Consider the following 18,055-nt stretch of genomic DNA (forward strand, 5'->3'; position numbering starts at 1 on the left):
GTAACTTAATATCCGAGATATGATCATTTTTTATTCCAGTGGTGTTTTTTGTAAGAACCAGATTTTCATTAAATAGACTTTTCTGGCTAAAAAAAAGAGAGTTACAAAGTCAAACTTGGTTTTATGAGAGTAATTAATTTCTCTAAGTCAAATTTAACTAATGGATATTAAATACTATATTACTATCGGCTTAGTTACTACACCAGAATCTTTTGAGCCGTAAAAACGCCTTTAGTGACGATTGTACGTGCACCGAAAAAAATTCAAGTAACTGAAAACCTCAGAACCAGTGGTAAAAGTAATTTCTACTCAAGTAAATGTGTCTCTAGATTTGTATTAGCTATCTCTTCATGATTTACTTCTTTAAGAATAGTTATTAGCCATTAATTATTTTACTGCCCGGTAAAAGTTTATCCGAACCAAATTTCTGCCTAGTATTTCGCAAATAACTCCTAAAGTCCTGAATCCTCTTGCCTGCTACCCAAGTAACTCAGCTTCCCTCTCTTATTCTCTGGGCCGAGATTATCTTAGTCTCCCATCCCTTTCTTCTGTGTTTTTAACCACGAGTAATTAACCACAGTTAACTGCAGATAAATACGTCATTATGACGCTAACTGTGTTTCCTCAAAATTACACCCCTTCTCTCTTGCTATCAGCCCATTTCTCTCTAATTTTTTCAACCCTCTTTTACCACATTTAATTAGTTTAGACTTCAAATTTTATTTAAGCCAATTACCAAGCAAAAGTTCAATAACATTTTACCATAAAGAGAGAGATAAAAACTGTGAGTGAGAGAGGAGAAACAGAAAAAATTCTGCACATACTACCTGCGTTTTCAGCCCCTTATCACACCATTCATATACTATTCTTCAAGTGTTCTTCAAGTACTCAAAGCATACAAGCACAAACTTTTGTCCGTTTTCGCCAATCTTTGCGTTTATACCGAATTTCGGCTAGGTAAACTCTTGTTCTTTCTTCTTTTCTTTTTCTTTTAGAAAAATAGTAGGCATGATAAATTCTTACTCTCCTCCATGTATAGAGAACTCCTCTTGAAGCACCCATGGAGCACGCCTAGGGAGTTAAGGAGTTTCGAGCTCACAGTGGATGAATTTCGATGTTTTGCGACACTTTAGGCCCAAAAACGAAACTCACCACCACTAGCTGTGTTTTTGCCCTTGTATGCGCATTTTCTAGTGTGAGAAAGGTTTACTAACTGAATTACATAAGGGGTAAGGGTTAGGATTAGTTAGAGTATGGTTGTACTTGTTTTCGGTGCTTATATGAGCCACTTTGTGGTGAATTTGTGCTTGTTTTGAATTTCTAGAAATTGTGAGTTACAACTGTTTTGGCATGCTAAACATGTGTAACATACTATTGTATTGCCTCTGAATTTTGTGTGAAAACAACTGGAAGCATGGAAACACTTGAGGTTTAAGTTTTCAAGCTTTAAACGTCACAAAAAGTGAAGAAAAATATAAAAATTGTACCTCTAAAATTTTCAATCACTAAAAGCACAAAAATTATGATAGAAAATAGTTAAAAGTAGTTAGAAAAATAGTTTTAATCCTATAAAATAAAGGTGGAAAGGTAAGAAGGGTGTTATGGTCAATTTTGGGTAAAAAAAGAGTTAAAAATATAAATTAAATGAAAAATAAGTAAAATTCTGAATTTAGTATCGTTAGGAGTAAAATAGTAATTATATAAATTATTTGGGTCAAGATTATGATTATAAAAAAGTTTTGGGCCTAAATAAAAGTTTTAGTAAATGTTAGAAGTAAAACGGTAAAAAGCGGTAACTAGAATAAGTAATTAAATTAATAAAGGATAAATTTGATTTTAGGTTTCTTATGATAAAAATTGGCATTTAATAAAAATATTAGGAATAACTTTAAGCATGGGCAACTATTAGGACTAATCCGGTAAAATTTGGATGCTAAATAAGGTTAAACGGTAAAATTAGGGTACTTAGGAGAATATTAGTAATTTCAGGCACAAGGTCAAATTAAAAATGAATAATTAACTTAATCAATGAGAAAGGTATATTAGGAAAAATATGAAGATAAAATAGTAAAATAATAGCATTAGGGGTGAAAGCGTCATTAAAAACCTAATGAAAACGGAAAAAAAAAGTAAAAAAAAAAAGAGAAAATGGTAAAATATGACAAGGTTGAGGCATTTTAAGAAAGAGTCAGACATAAGCTTTTACAAAAGAAGAGAGGAGAAGCCCCTTAGAAATAAATTCTGTTGAGATGTGTCGTGGAAGAAGAAATTGTAAACCCCAAGGTGCTAAGAAGTACCTGGCAAAGCGGACTTCCATCCCGTCTGACCAAAGACTATATGAACGTGGGGACGCCCGCCATATGGATTGCTACTCACTGGGAGCACCAAGTAACGTCGGGCTGCGGGTAGCCAACCGACGCATGAGCTCATGACCTGCGCAGGACTAGACAAGCATCATACTTGGTTGCTACATTTCCTTGCTTGTCTTTGCTTACTTGTACATGTGACTGTTATACGGTTATATACTTGTGATTGCATCTGTTTGTATGATTAATTATTGTTGTGACCTTATAAACGATTAGACTTAGGTTGCGGACCCCCTTAGGTTCTTCGTAAAGTACCCTACTGGGAACCTTAGGTTCTCACTCCCTTTTTTCCATGTCCACAGATGGGAACCGATGTGATCTTCTTTGAGTACCCAGCGTACGGCAGATACGTGAACCCCGCAACGAGAGCGCGGTGTTTTAGGGTAGTTCGCGTACATGCACCTACTATCTTTCCGACCGTCCTTTCTCTCACCCTCTGCTCAGCTAGGAGTTTGACCTTGACATGTCTTATGATACACTGCTATCCGAGCTTCATCCCGGCAAAGGCTAGCATCCTTTTTCGCCTTATCCTCTGAATATGGCAGAGCCAATACCGGAATCTCCGATCATTGACATACCCGACCCTGAAGAGGATCAAGTAGTAATGTACCTATGCCCGACGCTCCACCACTATCACCTGTAGCTGAGCCAGGATTTGACGGGCAAAGGGTTCCTGAAAGCCCTCGTTCTGCACCTTCAACTGAGTTTAGCTCAGAGGCGTGGATTGACCAAATGATGGCGGATCTATACTCTAGAGGATGCGAGCAGCAGCAACATCATCGGTGCATTAAAGTGATTCCCTCGCTTCAGCATATTGTAACAGCAGTTTCTGGAGATCCAGTATCAGCAGCAGTAGTAGTAGTAGTAATATTAGTAGTCTTAATAATAGTAGTCCTTATCCTCGCTCTTGAATAGTCTTTTTAGAGGGCTAGCTCTTTTTATTTATTTAATAATGTAGATTGGGTTCCAGTTTAGGGTGACTCTTGTGAACCGGGGCCTGTAAACATTAAAGATGTAGTATGTACATAATATAGTAAGTAATTAAGTATGAGTTTGGATTTTGTGATAAATTAGGCCTCTAGACATTTCATGTATGATATGAGTATGCTATGCTATGCTTTTTCATTTCTTGTATTAACGGCTTAATTTACAATTATTCCAATATGCGTGACTATATATATCATTCTCGATTAGCGCTACAAGCTCATATGTATACACTTAATATATGGTTTAAAGTATTTAAAGTTAGCTAAATAGTAGTGTCTGGCTGCTAGTCTTGGTCATGACAAGATAAAAGTCAGGTAGTTACATTTTGATAGAATATGTAGATATGAACTTGATCATATGGTGTTATGGTAGTTGATTATGATACAAATAAAACTGGTACTGATTATTGGTTTGTTAAGAACTCACGAGACATTGAAATGAGGTGAGGGAGAATACATAAGGATGAAAAGATGCATATGTGCTGGTCTTGGATTATGTGAAATCGCCATAGATATTTCTTATTTCACTACATAACTGTTTTCAATGAATTCAAGTTTTTCTAACGAGTATGTTATTTTTTAGGTTCCAATGGTATTTATATATTTATAAATAAAAATTTTAAATTTAATTTTAATAATAAATAATAAATAAATTAAAAATTAAATTATTCATTAAAGCAATATTAAATTATTCGGAGAATATTGATATATATGCCAATTGTTAAAAGTTAGTAACTAGAAAATAATAATCCTTTGACCGAGATGCCATTGATGGATAGTTTTTAAGTCAATTCAACAGAGTCAAGTCTATTATCTTCTTCTGCCAATAATTTTGTCCCATCAAATAATATCTTTTTGCAAATATATATATTCGATATCTTAAAAATGAGATAAAAAGGGTAGAGAATATCATAAGCTGTTATTATGTTATATCGATACAGATATAGATAGATGATAGATGATATAATATTAATATTATTTATTTATATTTTGAAGGCATTTGCACTTTGGGGGATATTGATTCGGGTGGGTAAAACCCGACTCATAATCAGGTACATAAGTCGTGAAAAAAATATCTAACATTAAAAAAGAAAAAGAAAAGAAGAAAACATTCTCCTATTTAATTCTATATTTTTTTCCTTAATAAATGCGATGGAATTCTATTGGGTTAATGTTTGTTGTGGCTGTCCTGTGTGTGTTGGGAGTGTTTTCCGCCGAGTCTGAGATTTTGCTCTGTTTCTTCTATCTCTGTCGCTGTGGTTTTTCTTTTATGCCCAAAAACAGATTAAAAAAAAAAAGCGGCAACAGTGGAAGAAGAAGAAGCAAAATTCAGAATCCGGTAGCAAAACAGAAACAAATGCAGTAACTGTTAACAAGCTTGAGTTGTGTGTTCTAGGTAAAGAGTTGAGAGTTGAAGTGACTCCCTCGCTCGCACGCGTGGGAGTTGGAGAAGACTGAAGAGGGTTGAATCGGAATTGAAAAGAAAAAAGGAGCACCAGAATAATTTTCTTTGAAAGACAGCGGAATCTTACAGAATCACACTACAGGATTTGTGGTTTTTGGTGCACTCACTCACTTTGCTCTTTCTCTTTCTATTTGTTCCTATTTCTTCTGCGTGCTTCGTGCGCTCTATTTAATATCTACTCCAGAGTTCTGAGCTTAACCCTCTTTTGCTTCTGCAGCACCACGCTTCACTTCTCTAACTCCAAGTTTCGACCTGTTGAATCCGATTTTTAATTTTTATTTCCTTATCAAATTGAAGTTTTAGTTTTTAGGGGATATGGAGGGTGGGAATAGGGTTCCGGGGTCAGGGGAGGGTGACCCTTCTTACTGGCTGGACGCCTGTGAGGACATATCATGTGATTTCATTGATTTTGATGTGTCTTCAATTGTGTCTGAGCAGCCTGACAACGCTTCCAACCAGGATTTCTTTGGTGGGATTGATCGAATCCTTGATAGCATAAAGAATGGTGGTGGCCTCCCGCTTGATGCCGAATCCAATTCCAATGCTACACAACAACCATGGTTGCCTCATGATGCCCCTCCTTCTGCAGTAGCACACTCCAAGCTGCAGCACTCTCTGACTCCACTTCCTGCCTCCAATGGTTCCGCGAAGAATGAATTGGTTGCAGAGAAGCATGGTCGTACGGCAGATGCTTTTCAGCATCCACGGGCTGAAACTAACGGCTGCAATAAGTTGTTGAATGGTAATGATGAAGGGAGAGTTTTGGTTGGTTGTTTTGTGGAAAACGGAGGCCTGAGCAGAGGGCGCGATCAGTTGAGGGAATATGATGTTGATGGTGAAGAGAGATACTGCAAAAGGGCGAGGCTTGGCAACTATAAGAATGACAGGCATTATTCTGGTAGAGTTAATTATCAATTCAAGGAGAAAGAGAGGTGTTTTAATAGGAAGAGGCCTCGGGATAGTAGAGATGAGATTGATGTTAGGAGGGACAAAGATAGTAGCAGGAAAAAAGAACATTATGGCAATTGTGGCTGGAGAGATGTTAGAGATAGGGATTGGAGGGATAGAGAGCAGAGGGGTTACTGGGAGAGGGATAAATTGGGTTCTAATGACATGGTTTTTCGCGTGGGCACTTGGGAAGCCGGTAGGGATCGAGAAGAGAAAATGGCTAATGACACAAAACAGGAAAGCAATGGAAAGCTTGACAAGACATCTGAGGAGGCTAAGGAGAGGGTTCCTGAGGAGAAAGCTAGACAGTATCAATTGGATGTTCTTGAGCAGGCAAAGACGAAGAATACTATAGCTTTTCTTGAAACCGGAGCAGGGAAGACCCTCATTGCAGTTCTTCTCATCAAAAGTATACACGAGAGTTTGCAAAAGCAAAATAAAAAAATGCTTGCAGTATTTTTAGTTCCAAAAGTCCCACTTGTTTACCAGGTAATACAATTTTACAATTATATATTTATAAATGTTTCTGCTAAGAGACATTAATGATTTATCCAACGCAATGTAAAGTTGATGTAATTCTAATTCTTTGTCTAAAAACAGCAAGCTGAAGTAATTCGTGAGCGGACTGGCTATCAAGTGGGTCATTACTGTGGAGAAATGGGTCAGGATTTCTGGGATGCTCGAAGGTGGCAGCGTGAATTCGACACTAAACATGTATGCCTTTAAAACCTCTTTTCAAGATGAGTTGGGCTGTGCTTTCTGTTTCTTGATTTATTCTGAGTTTTATTTAAGATGCGTGTTTTCCTAAACATTTGACTTTTGATGTCTGATGATCTGATCATGATTTGTTCTCTTCATAGCTGTTGATACTTATCCAGTCCCTTATAGATATTGGCTACTGATTAAGTATAAAGTTGTTGGTTGTTTCAATTATTGTTGAATATCAGTTTTTCGTTTCTGGCTATGTATGCCTTGTTGAAATGTAAAGAAAAACTTGCATAGATATTATAGTTATAGTAAAGCAGTCTTCATAGTGAATGGGGAATTGTTAGTTCCTACTTTTATAGAATTTTTTGTAACTTAGTATAGTCTGTATAAAGGAAAATTGTATAAATTGTTTGAGGTTTACCTATATTTTTATGTCTAAAGTAGAAGTTAGAAGCAATGGTTGATGTTTGGATATAAATCTAAGCGTAGTTCCATTAGTAGTATAGTGTATTGTGCATTTTTTTGTCAAATCATGTCAGCATGATTTTGTTGATGGCTGTTGTTCCTCAAGAATATGATTTCCGAATTCGTGGGGTTCTGGTATACCCAGAACTCTCATTCCATAGGTAAAAACCTGGAATTTGTAATCAGAGTGTACCTTTTGAAGTCATTGTAGCTGTTTTTCATAAGGTTCTTAATTTTTTCTTGGCCAGATTGTGATAGCTGAGAATTTTCAACTGTCTGTTCTTGTTTTAGGTCTTAGTCATGACAGCTCAAATTCTTCTGAACATCTTGAGGCATAGCATCATTAAAATGGAAGCAATCAATCTCCTAATTCTTGATGAGTGCCATCATGCTGTTAAGAAACATCCATATTCGCTGGTGATGTCTGAGTTCTACCACACAACTCCTAAAGAGAACAGGCCATCTGTATTTGGAATGACTGCTTCTCCTGTAAACTTGAAGGGTATTTATTCAAATTCTCAACTTAATATTGGATCCTGTACTCTGTTCATAACTTTTTTAAGCCATGGTTTAGGTTTACCCGAGGATTGTTAAGTGTCATATTTTCCTTGTTTTAATTTTAAATCTCTTCATGTTTATCGTATATTCAGGAGTCTCCAGCCAAGTAGATTGTGCAATAAAAATTCGAAATCTTGAGAGCAAGCTGGATTCAATAGTTTGTACCATTAAAGATCGCAAGGAGCTGGAGAGACATGTGCCCATGCCCTCTGAAGTTGTGGTGGAGTATGACAAAGCCGGCAGTTTATGTTATCTACATGAGCAAATAAAGCAGATGGAGGTTGAAGTTGAAGAAGCTGCAAAATCGAGTTCAAGGAGAAGCAAATGGCAGTTTATGGGAGCTAGAGATGCTGGCGCAAAAGAGGAGCTGCGACAAGTATATGGTGTTTCTGAGAGAACAGAAAGTGATGGAGCTGCAAACCTAATTCAGAAGTTGAGAGCTATCAATTATGCACTTGGTGAACTGGGGCAGTGGTGTGCATTTAAGGTATGTACTATTTCATGGAGAATGAGGATGATGAGTATCTTGGCTAACTTTATAATCCCTTTCTCTCTTCTATGTACAGGTTGCCCAATCTTTTCTAGCAGCTTTGCAGAATGATGAAAGGGCTAACTACCAACTAGATGTCAAGTTTCAGGAATCTTATCTTAGCAAAGTTGTCTCTCTTCTGAAATGTCAGTTGTCAGAGGGTGCAGTTTCTGACAAACATGCTGAAGTTGATGACTCAAAGCATGAAACAACTTGCAATGGGACTGAACCTGAAGAGATTGAGGAAGGAGAACTTCCAGACAGTCATGGTGAGCCTGGATGGTCTCACTTTTTTATTATTAGCAAACCTGGCCCTGACTAATATATCTGATTATTAGCGTTATGTTGTGGTTATCCGAATCTGTATATTATCTGAATAAAATGTAAATTTTAAGTTTTTTCCAGTAACTCTTCAGAGCATGTAGGAATTTGAAGGAGTCAGGTTTTGGGAAAAATATATTTTTTTTGCGGAAATCACTGTTTTGCAATTCACTTGTGCACATATATTCTGGGTTTGATGGTACAGATTGGTTTTAATGAGACAAAAAGGTGTTACAGCTATGTTTGCGTTGTGCATAAGAGTTTCATATTGTCTAAGCCTAACATATGCACTGAGATTATGATTTTTACCATTCCACACCGTGTTCTTTGTCAACATCATGGTTTTCCCTCCAAAATGTCTAATTTTTGTCTCCCTTTCTAATGCTATTGAAGTACCAATGGTTGAGAATTGAGATTGAATGTAGTTTTCTGTTTTATTTATTCTAACATTCTTTTGTAGTTGTCTCTGGTGGGGAGCATGTGGATGTCATAATAGGAGCAGCTGTAGCTGATGGGAAGGTGACCCCCAAGGTGCAGGCACTCATCAAAATACTACTGAAGTATCAGAACACAGAAGACTTCCGTGCAATCATCTTTGTTGAGCGTGTTGTGTCTGCATTAGTTCTACCGAAGGTTATACATATGCATTATTTGCATAGTTCCTTTTGGTTGATTCAGCTGTGTGTTCAAGATATATAAGCCCACTGTTCACCAATCTTGTAGGTCTTTGCAGAGCTCCCATCTCTTAGTTTTGTGAAATGTGCAAGCTTGATTGGTCACAACAATAGTCAGGAAATGCGGACCTACCAAATGCAGGATACAATTGCCAAGTTCCGTGATGGGAGGGTGAGATCTATTTCTTAGTCACACTTCTCCATTATCAGTTACCCGGGAGGGAAATAATACTTTGGTTCTCCCAATCTAACCTTAGGATTCATTTGTAGGTTACATTGTTAGTTGCTACTAGTGTTGCTGAAGAAGGGCTTGATATCCGGCAATGCAATGTCGTTATTCGCTTTGACCTTGCAAAGACTGTTCTGGCATACATTCAATCTAGGGGTCGTGCTAGAAAGCCTGGGTCTGATTACATCCTGATGGTTGAGAGGTACTGATTATGTCCTTGTTAAGTATTGATATATTCCTTTGTGGATCAAAATGCATTTCTAGGTTGTTGCAATCCTGAGAGGATTTTGACCTTCTGAGAGAACTACTATGTTTGGCCTCTTGCACTGGCAGAACTGGAGTCATATTGTCTTTTCTTTTCTTTTGTTTTTTGGTCTGGGGATCATGGTTGAGGTAATTGTTTGAGATGTAACGGTTTCATGGATGATCATTGAATAAAAAGAATTTCAGGGGAACCTGCCAACCCTACCCTTTTGAAGATCTGCCAGTGCCCATCTGGGTTTATTTTCTTCCTTGAATGATCTGTTCGCTGATTTGCATCTATTTAAGTCAATTACTTGCTTTAATGGAATTGAAGTGTTTTTTTTTTTTTTGGGTGAAGGCATCAAAATCCCTCCTTCAATGGATCTTAATCAGCATTGTTTGACTGCTTTACTTTTCATAGCACGGTTTTGCATTATAATGGATGCTAAGTAACCAAAATATCTTACTACCATATGTGTGTCATTCTGTTTTTGTGATTTGTGTTGTATACAGGGGAAATTTGTCACATGAAGCATTCCTTAGGAATGCAAGAAACAGCGAGGAGACCTTACGCAAAGAAGCAATAGAGAGAACAGACCTTAGTCATCTGAAAGACACTTCAAGATTGATTTCAGTAGATACCCGACCGGGAACAGTTTACCAGGTCAAGTCAACCGGGGCAGTTGTGAGCTTAAATTCTGCTGTAGGTCTTATCCACTTCTACTGTTCCCAACTACCAAGCGACAGGTGCTACATTTTTGCTTGAGAGTATAGCTTCATTTGCAGTTTCTTTATTCTTGTCCTTTCAATTATAACTTGGGTTCTTTCCATCTGTTATCCAGGTATTCAATTCTTCGCCCTGAGTTTATCATGGAGAAGCATGAAAAACCAGGATGTCCCACTGAATATTCTTGCAAGCTTCAACTACCTTGTAATGCGCCATTTGAAAATCTTGAGGGTCCTATCTGCAGTTCAATGCGTCTGGCACAACAGGCATGCAATCATTATTATAGATTTGATTAACTATGAGCATCTTCATTCAAGAAGCATTGCTTAATTAATTGTTGTTTTGTAGGCTGTTTGTCTGGCTGCTTGCAAGAAATTGCATGAGATGGGAGCATTCACTGACATGCTATTGCCGGACAAAGGAAGTGGGGGAGAAAGAGAAAAGGCTGAGCAAAATGATGAAGGGGATCCACTTCCAGGGACTGCTAGACACAGGGAGTTCTATCCTGAAGGTGTGGCTGACACACTGAAGGTTGGTTTATTCTCTAAGCCATATGGTCTAAGTTTCTGAGTGGGTTTTGGACTTTTGGTATATAGCTGGCATGAAAATACTGCCATTTTTTGTCTGCAAAGAAAGCATAGGTATCAATGCTCTGATCTTGAAGATTCTGGAGATTGATTATTGATGGAGTAGAGAGGACAAAAATTAGACTTGTGCAATCTTTAATATTTTTACATCTAAAAAACAACACCTATACTTCTATGGGAATAAAAATAGACCAAAAGATCAAGTATAAATGTACTATAAAGTACATAAGCTTTCTCTCATGCCTCTAGTTAAAAGTAGGTTTTTTTTCTTATCTTGGGTTTATTCACCTGCCCTAAAATATCCATTATTGCTTAGTGTGTTATCTTCGATTTCAGGGAGAATGGATCTTATCTGGAAAAGATGCTTACAACAATTCCAAATTGTTTCATCTTTATATGTATTCCGTGGAGTGCGAAAATGTAGGAATTTCAAAGGATCCGTTCTTAACTCAAGTTTCAGATTTTGCAGTACTTTTTGGCAATGAGCTGGATGCAGAGGTAGTAATTTCTGTTTGTGGTACTGCTTCTAGTTTATAGTTGACTATTCATTTTCTCCCCCTGATTATTTCTCTTTGTAGGTGTTATCGATGTCAATGGATCTATTTATCGCTCGAACTGTGACTACAAAGGCATCTCTTGTCTTTAGAGGGTCAATAGATATCAGTGAGAGTCAGGTTTACTAATTAACTATTATCTATATTTATTTCAGATGTTTGTAACTGAAAAAAAAAAAGGTTCCTGATGCTGGAATGATACGTATATTTGACATGCAGTTGGCGACCCTGAAAAGCTTTCATGTACGGTTAATGAGCATTGTCTTGGATGTGGATGTTGAACCTTCTACCACTCCTTGGGATCCCGCAAAAGCATATTTATTTGTCCCAATGATTAGCGATAAGTCTGTAGATCCTGTGAAACAAATTGACTGGTTTATGGTCGAGACAATAATTGGATCGGATGCATGGAAAAATCCCCTCCAGAAGGCTCGGCCAGATGTTTACCTTGGTACTAATGAGAGAACTTTAGGTGGAGACAGAAGGGAGTATGGATTTGGAAAATTGCGTCATGGCATGGCGTTTGGGCAAAAAGCACATCCAACCTATGGAATCAGAGGAGCTGTAGCCCAGTTTGATGTGGTAAAAGCTTCAGGATTGGTTCCTAACAGAGATGCCATCCAAACACAAAAACATATCAGTTTGACGACCAAAGGAAAATTGATGATGGCGGATACTTGTACTAACGCAGAGGATCTGGTTGGGAAAATTGTAACTGCTGCACACTCTGGGAAGAGGTTTTATGTTGATTCAATACGTTATGATATGTCTGCAGAGAAGATTATTACAAGCAAAAGTATGATGTGCATTCTCTTTTAGTTTATAATATTTTCTAAGATATTTACCATTTTGATTTGAAGATACTTTTTCCGTCAAAACAAGCCTCCCACTTCACCATCTTTTAACCTTTTCTTTTGATAACTTGATTGCCAATGTGCACCACGAATGTTGTCTGGGAAGAGCAAGGAGCTAATATTGATCTGTGAAGGAAACTTCTATTGCCACCTTTAAAATGTGAGGGACTTACCAACAATATCCCACGGAAGGTGCCAATAGTTTGTTGATCCTTCCAGATCAGAGAAACTTTGTCTCCTCCTGTACAACAGAGGGTGCATGTGGCTACTTGTTATTTTGTTGATTTATTGTAGGTATGGGGTTGATTTGATTTACAAGCATCAACCGCTTATAAGAGGGCGTGGTGTGTCATACTGTAAGAATCTTCTTTCCCCTCGATTCGAACACAGTGAAGGTGCGTTTTGATGATTTCTATCCTCAAATTGTTTTGTTCTTCAAATTTATAGATTTTTCATTGATAGGAAATGTCACATGTCATTATTGTAGCACATGAAGGAGAATCTGAAGAATCTCATGACAAAACATATTACGTGTTCCTTCCTCCTGAACTATGCCTAGTACACCCTCTTCCTGGATCACTTGTTCGGGGTGCCCAGAGATTGCCTTCAATCATGAGGAGGGTTGAAAGTATGCTACTTGCAGTTCAGCTTAGGAATATGATAAATTATCCTGTGCAGGCTTTGAAGGTATCTTCTCAGCTCAAGATAGTTAGCTTTTAGTGCTAGATTTTGTTGTTAACCCCATGTGTTCTACTTCTACATGAACAGATCTTGGAGGCCTTGACTGCTGCATCTTGTCAGGAGACATTCTGCTATGAAAGGGCAGAGCTTCTTGGAGATGCTTACCTGAAATGGGTCGTTAGTCGATTTCTTTTCCTAAAATACCCGCAGAAACATGAGGGCCAACTTACTAGGATGAGGCAACAAATGGTCAGCAACATGGTTTTATATCAGTATGCATTAAGTAAAGGCCTTCAATCATATATTCAAGCAGATCGCTTTGCCCCATCAAGATGGGCGGCTCCTGGGGTGCTGCCTGTCTTCGATGAGGATACCAAGGATGGAGAGTCAACTTTATTTGACCAGGATACATCCATTTCTAACACTGAGAGAATGGATTGTCACACTGATGAATATGAAGATGAGCTGGAAGATGGTGAGCTTGAGAGTGATTCAAGTTCTTACAGAGTACTGTCCAGCAAGACACTTGCTGATGTTGTGGAAGCACTCATTGGTGTATATTATGTCCAAGGAGGTAAGCGTGCCGCTAACCACCTTATGAAATGGATTGGCATTCAGATAGAGTTTGATCCTGCTGATGAGATGGACTGTGCAAGAAAGCCTTTCAATGTTCCAGAGAGCATACTTAGGAGTGTTGATTTTGATGCATTAGAAGGTGCTTTGAATATGAAGTTTAAAGACAGGGGGCTTCTGGTAGAAGCCATTACTCATGCGTCCAGACCATCATCAGGAGTATCCTGTTATCAGCGGTTGGAATTTGTTGGTGATGCAGTTTTGGACCATCTTATTACCAGGCATTTGTTTTTCACTTACACAAATTTGCCACCGGGACGATTGACTGACCTTCGGGCTGCTGCTGTAAATAATGAAAATTTTGCTCGTGTTGCAGTTAAACACAATCTTCATGTGCATCTCCGACATGGGTCTAGTGCCTTAGAAAAGCAGGTCTTCTTTCTGAGGCCTTTCAGATTATTGCTTTTAGACAGATCTTATAACCTGTGCCTATTCTCCCAATCTCTGCTGACGACGTAATTTTGTTGTGTGCAGATCAAAGAATTTGTCAAGGAAGTTCAGGATGAATTGTCAAAACCGGGATTTAACTCCTTTGGCCTGGGAGACTGCAAAGCTCCCAAGGTCCTTGGTGACATTGTTGAATCTATTGCTGGCTCCATTTTTCTTGATAGTGGAAGGGACACTACTCTCGTTTGGAAGGTTGGCATCCACCTTTCAAACCTAGATGGCTTGGCAATTTTTTCCCCATGTTTTGCCAAAATGGAAGTATAAAACTAAAAATTGATGGAGTTTTCTGATCTTCCCAGGTTTTTCAGCCTCTATTGCATCCCATGGTTACACCAGAGACTCTGCCAATGCATCCTGTGCGTGAGCTGCAAGAGCGATGCCAGCAGCAGGCCGAAGGCTTAGAATACAGAGCAAGTCGTGTTGGCAATCTGGCCACTGTTGAAGTATTCATTGATGGCGTGCAAGTTGGGGCCGCTCAAAATCCACAAAAGAAAATGGCTCAGAAATTAGCTGCCAGAAATGCCCTAGCTGCTTTGAAAGAAAAGGAGGTGGCAAAGAATCAGAAGAATGATGAAAATGGGAAAAAGAATGGAAACCAAACATTTACCAGACAAACATTAAACGATATTTGTTTGCGAAGAAATTGGCCTATGCCATTCTATCGGTATGTTAGTTACTTGTGTATTTTTGTGTCGTATGGATCCCAACAAGAGCCAACTGTGGAACTTTGATAATAGCATAACTTTTTTCACTTAAAACATGCAGATGTGTGAATGAGGGTGGTCCAGCACATGCGAAGCGTTTCACATTTGCGGTGCGCGTCAATACTACTGATAGAGGATGGACAGATGAATGTGTTGGAGAGCCAATGCCCAGTGTCAAGAAGGCCAAAGACTCTGCTGCTGTTCTTCTCTTAGAACTACTAAATAAATTATACTCATGAAAGATGGAGTGAGTGGTTATTCTCATTCTATTTTTTCTAAACATTCAACAATTCTTATATACCATGTTTCAGTCATTCAGTGAATACTTGAATAAATAAACAGCAGCAAAATCTACAACTGTGCTGTATCATCTCTGATTCCGCTGATAAAAGTACACAAGAGATGATAGTATGTATGACCCTCAAGTCCTCAACTCTTCTAAGTTATGATTAATGTTTATGAGCACTTACCAAGGCCAGTCTTTCCAACAGAGGATGGGAAACAGCCAACTATGTAGTCTTTGATTGTTTTTTAGAGCTCATATTATAGGTAACCTGTCGACACTGTCACTGAAAATGATAGTATTATTTATACTTCTATCAACTAAATTGCCCACATCTTAATCCAATAACAAATCGTTAGTGATATTTGTACAAAACTTATGCATGCTCACTCCTGAAACACTTCATGCAAATTTTGGATGACACTTACTATGCGTTTGGATGGGAGTAAAACACAGGTGAAATTTTAAAAGAAGAGCTTTATGTGTGTTCACTTTATGATTGTAACAGTTATAGGACTTATAGCTTATTCTGAATGATGCATATTGTGCACATACCAGCTCTTATGGTTTTGCTTAAATTACTTCCGCCTCCACTCAGTTGTATGTTTGGATGGAGGACATTGGAGGAACTTAGAATGGGTGATAAATTTATATTTGTTTCAATGAATTGAATAAAATACTTATTGTTGAGCATTTTCACCTCAAAAAAATATTTACCTAAACTGAAAAATTGGAAGTGCTGCAATTCCTTTAGCCAAGTGTATTTATTAAAATTTAGCCACAATATATTTATGTCAATTTATATATTTTTCATGTGTATTTTATATTTTAACAAATATTTTATACAGATGGTTGATCGGTGGTTAATTTTTAATATACACATAATATAATTCTATTTCTAAGTTGGAGCCAAAATAGAGAGAAAAATCATATCAAGTTATTCATTTGGAAAGTGTAAATTATAGTTATACATTTCCAATGTAAGGATTCTACCAGAAGCATTACACATTAAGGATGTCTTAATATACCGAAACAAGTGGTTTAGTATCCACTAAATACAAAAAAGTATAAAAGGTGTAGAGATACGAAAAAATCAAAACATAGTAGAAAAGTGCGGCTTATTTCTGATGGATGGATGGAATTCCATTGGAAAACAGCATTCTTGCCTATCGCCCCAGGGATTGCATAATATACTCTCCATAAAGGTCCCTGCATTTCATGCAAATGCAATTCAGTTATACACATAGCTAACAAGATCTGATTATGATTATGATAGATGAAGAGAGAAATACAAACATTGAGGACTGGACGGCTTCAAAAGCAGTGGCTGCAGGCAAGAACTCATTGACAGCAACCTCCTTGTTCTCATTCTTCTTGTAATCTTCAAAGAAGCGTTTGATCTCAGTGAGACGATGAGGCGGAAGTTCTTTGAAGTCAGTGTAGTGCTTATACTCTGGATCATCTGCGCATACTGCAATTATCTTGTCATCCTTCTCTCCCTACACATTCATTTTCAATTTTCTCATCAATAAATGCCATTCTTTATTCTATTCCACCTGAAAATAACATACATAAATAGGTAGGTAGGTAGGTACCTGGTCGATCATAGGCATCAGTCCAATGGCCCTGGCTCTCAAGAAACAACCAGGAAGTACTGGCTCCTATATTCATTCATTCACAAATCACTCAATCATTCAGTCACTCTTGATTTGAGGTCAATTTTAGTGTTGTGATTATTAACTCATGTAATAAAAAACTTGGTCCTAAAAAGAACGAAGTAACATTCGTTTACCTGCATGAGGACCAAGACATCAAGGGGATCATTGTCATCACAGAGTGTGCGAGGAATGAAACCATAGTTATGAGGATACACAACCGATGAATACAAAATCCGATCAACCTGACCATTATTCATTTACACAATTAATTAATTAATTAAATAACAAAAATATCAAAGAAAAGAAATTCTCTTTCAGAGTTCACACCTTAATCATTCCGGTCTTTTTATCCAGTTCATACTTCACCTTGCTTCCCTTGGTGATTTCCACAACCTGCACAAAAAGAAAAAAACAACCATCAATCGAACAAGAAAATCGCTGCATTAGGAGAAGACAAAGCTATTGCAGACACAAGAAGGTAAAAACTTACACAGTTGAAAATTTTGGGAGCATCAGGTCCTGCATATAGAAAAATGAAGAAGAAAATGATTTTAACCTTGCAGTGTACGTAAATTGAATGGCAACATATCAAGAAAAAAAAAAGGTTTAATTTGCAGTTACCAATATCAAGATCATGCCAAGGATGTGCAGCTACTGATCTCCTTGACAGTGATGAAAGGATCCTTTCATTCAACTTTGGTGCCTGACGGTTATCTTTGGATTCTTCATCCTTTTTACTCATCTTTCAACAATGACCAAACAAAAATAAAAAACCATGTATATGTGTATGTGGATGACAATGCATGCATGGTATTTGATGTAATGCAGAAAACAAATAAGAATGGAAACAAAACACGTAGGTACCTTATTAGGTTGACGATGATATTATGAAGGAATTGAAGAGATTAAAGAGTTTGAAGAAGAAGAATAAGAAGAAGAAGAAGAAGAGAGATCAGATCCAAGAAAATATGAAGGACGATGTATTTATATAGGGAGGTGAAGAGAAGGAGGAAGAAGTGGTCAATGCCATGAGAGCATACCTCGCCTCTTTCATGACGAGACATGTAAGCTCACCACAACACTTGTTTTGTAGATATTTCAAACTTCTTATTTACGTCCATGCCTTTTCCCCTTTTTTTTTTTAACCATAATAACCCCCTCATTTATTTGTATTAGTAAAATAAATAGTTCTTTTTTTTAATATCCATGTACCATCTTTTTGAAACTTATTACTAAAATATCATTTTTTTATTAAAACTAATTGCTAGATAATATTATATGATGACCAGCAAATATTATTATTTTAAATAAGTATTTAAATAGTAAAAAATTGCAAATATATTTACATATATTTGCATATATAAAATATATAATTTGTACTTATATTTATTCGAATTTGCACGTTAAAGTCAACATAGTTTATATCTATATTTAT

The 18,055-nt window shown here is 37.3% G+C and overlaps 2 protein-coding genes across 2 annotated transcripts; one reads left to right on the forward strand and one right to left on the reverse strand.

Moving 5' to 3' along the window:
* The first annotated feature begins 4,510 nt into the window (after positions 1 to 4,510).
* Positions 4,511 to 15,326, forward strand: LOC107491891 (endoribonuclease Dicer homolog 1). The gene is given in 23 exon segments (XM_052251383.1): positions 4,511 to 4,914; positions 5,035 to 5,377; positions 5,576 to 6,254; positions 6,366 to 6,479; positions 7,230 to 7,440; positions 7,589 to 7,983; positions 8,063 to 8,294; positions 8,807 to 8,979; positions 9,070 to 9,192; positions 9,291 to 9,451; positions 10,006 to 10,239; positions 10,335 to 10,485; positions 10,568 to 10,750; positions 11,143 to 11,304; positions 11,385 to 11,480; positions 11,580 to 12,135; positions 12,138 to 12,156; positions 12,509 to 12,609; positions 12,702 to 12,901; positions 12,983 to 13,900; positions 14,003 to 14,167; positions 14,275 to 14,639; positions 14,741 to 15,326. Coding segments are annotated over 22 exon segments (5,661 nt in total). The 5' UTR covers positions 4,511 to 4,914; positions 5,035 to 5,132; the 3' UTR covers positions 14,919 to 15,326.
* A 637-nt stretch (positions 15,327 to 15,963) lies between these two features.
* Positions 15,964 to 17,362, reverse strand: LOC107491830 (soluble inorganic pyrophosphatase 1). The gene is made up of 7 exons (XM_016112747.3): positions 17,242 to 17,362; positions 17,111 to 17,139; positions 16,948 to 17,013; positions 16,755 to 16,862; positions 16,558 to 16,623; positions 16,259 to 16,461; positions 15,964 to 16,171 (listed from the first exon to the last, which is right to left on the reverse strand). The coding sequence occupies exons 1-7, from the start codon at positions 17,360 to 17,362 to the stop codon at positions 16,129 to 16,131; spliced, it is 636 nt and encodes a 211-aa protein (XP_015968233.1). The 3' UTR covers positions 15,964 to 16,128.
* Between the last annotated feature and the right edge of the window lie 693 nt (positions 17,363 to 18,055).

Source organism: Arachis duranensis, chromosome 6 (genome assembly GCF_000817695.3).
Source record: "Arachis duranensis cultivar V14167 chromosome 6, aradu.V14167.gnm2.J7QH, whole genome shotgun sequence".
NCBI classification, from domain to species: domain Eukaryota; kingdom Viridiplantae; phylum Streptophyta; class Magnoliopsida; order Fabales; family Fabaceae; genus Arachis; species Arachis duranensis.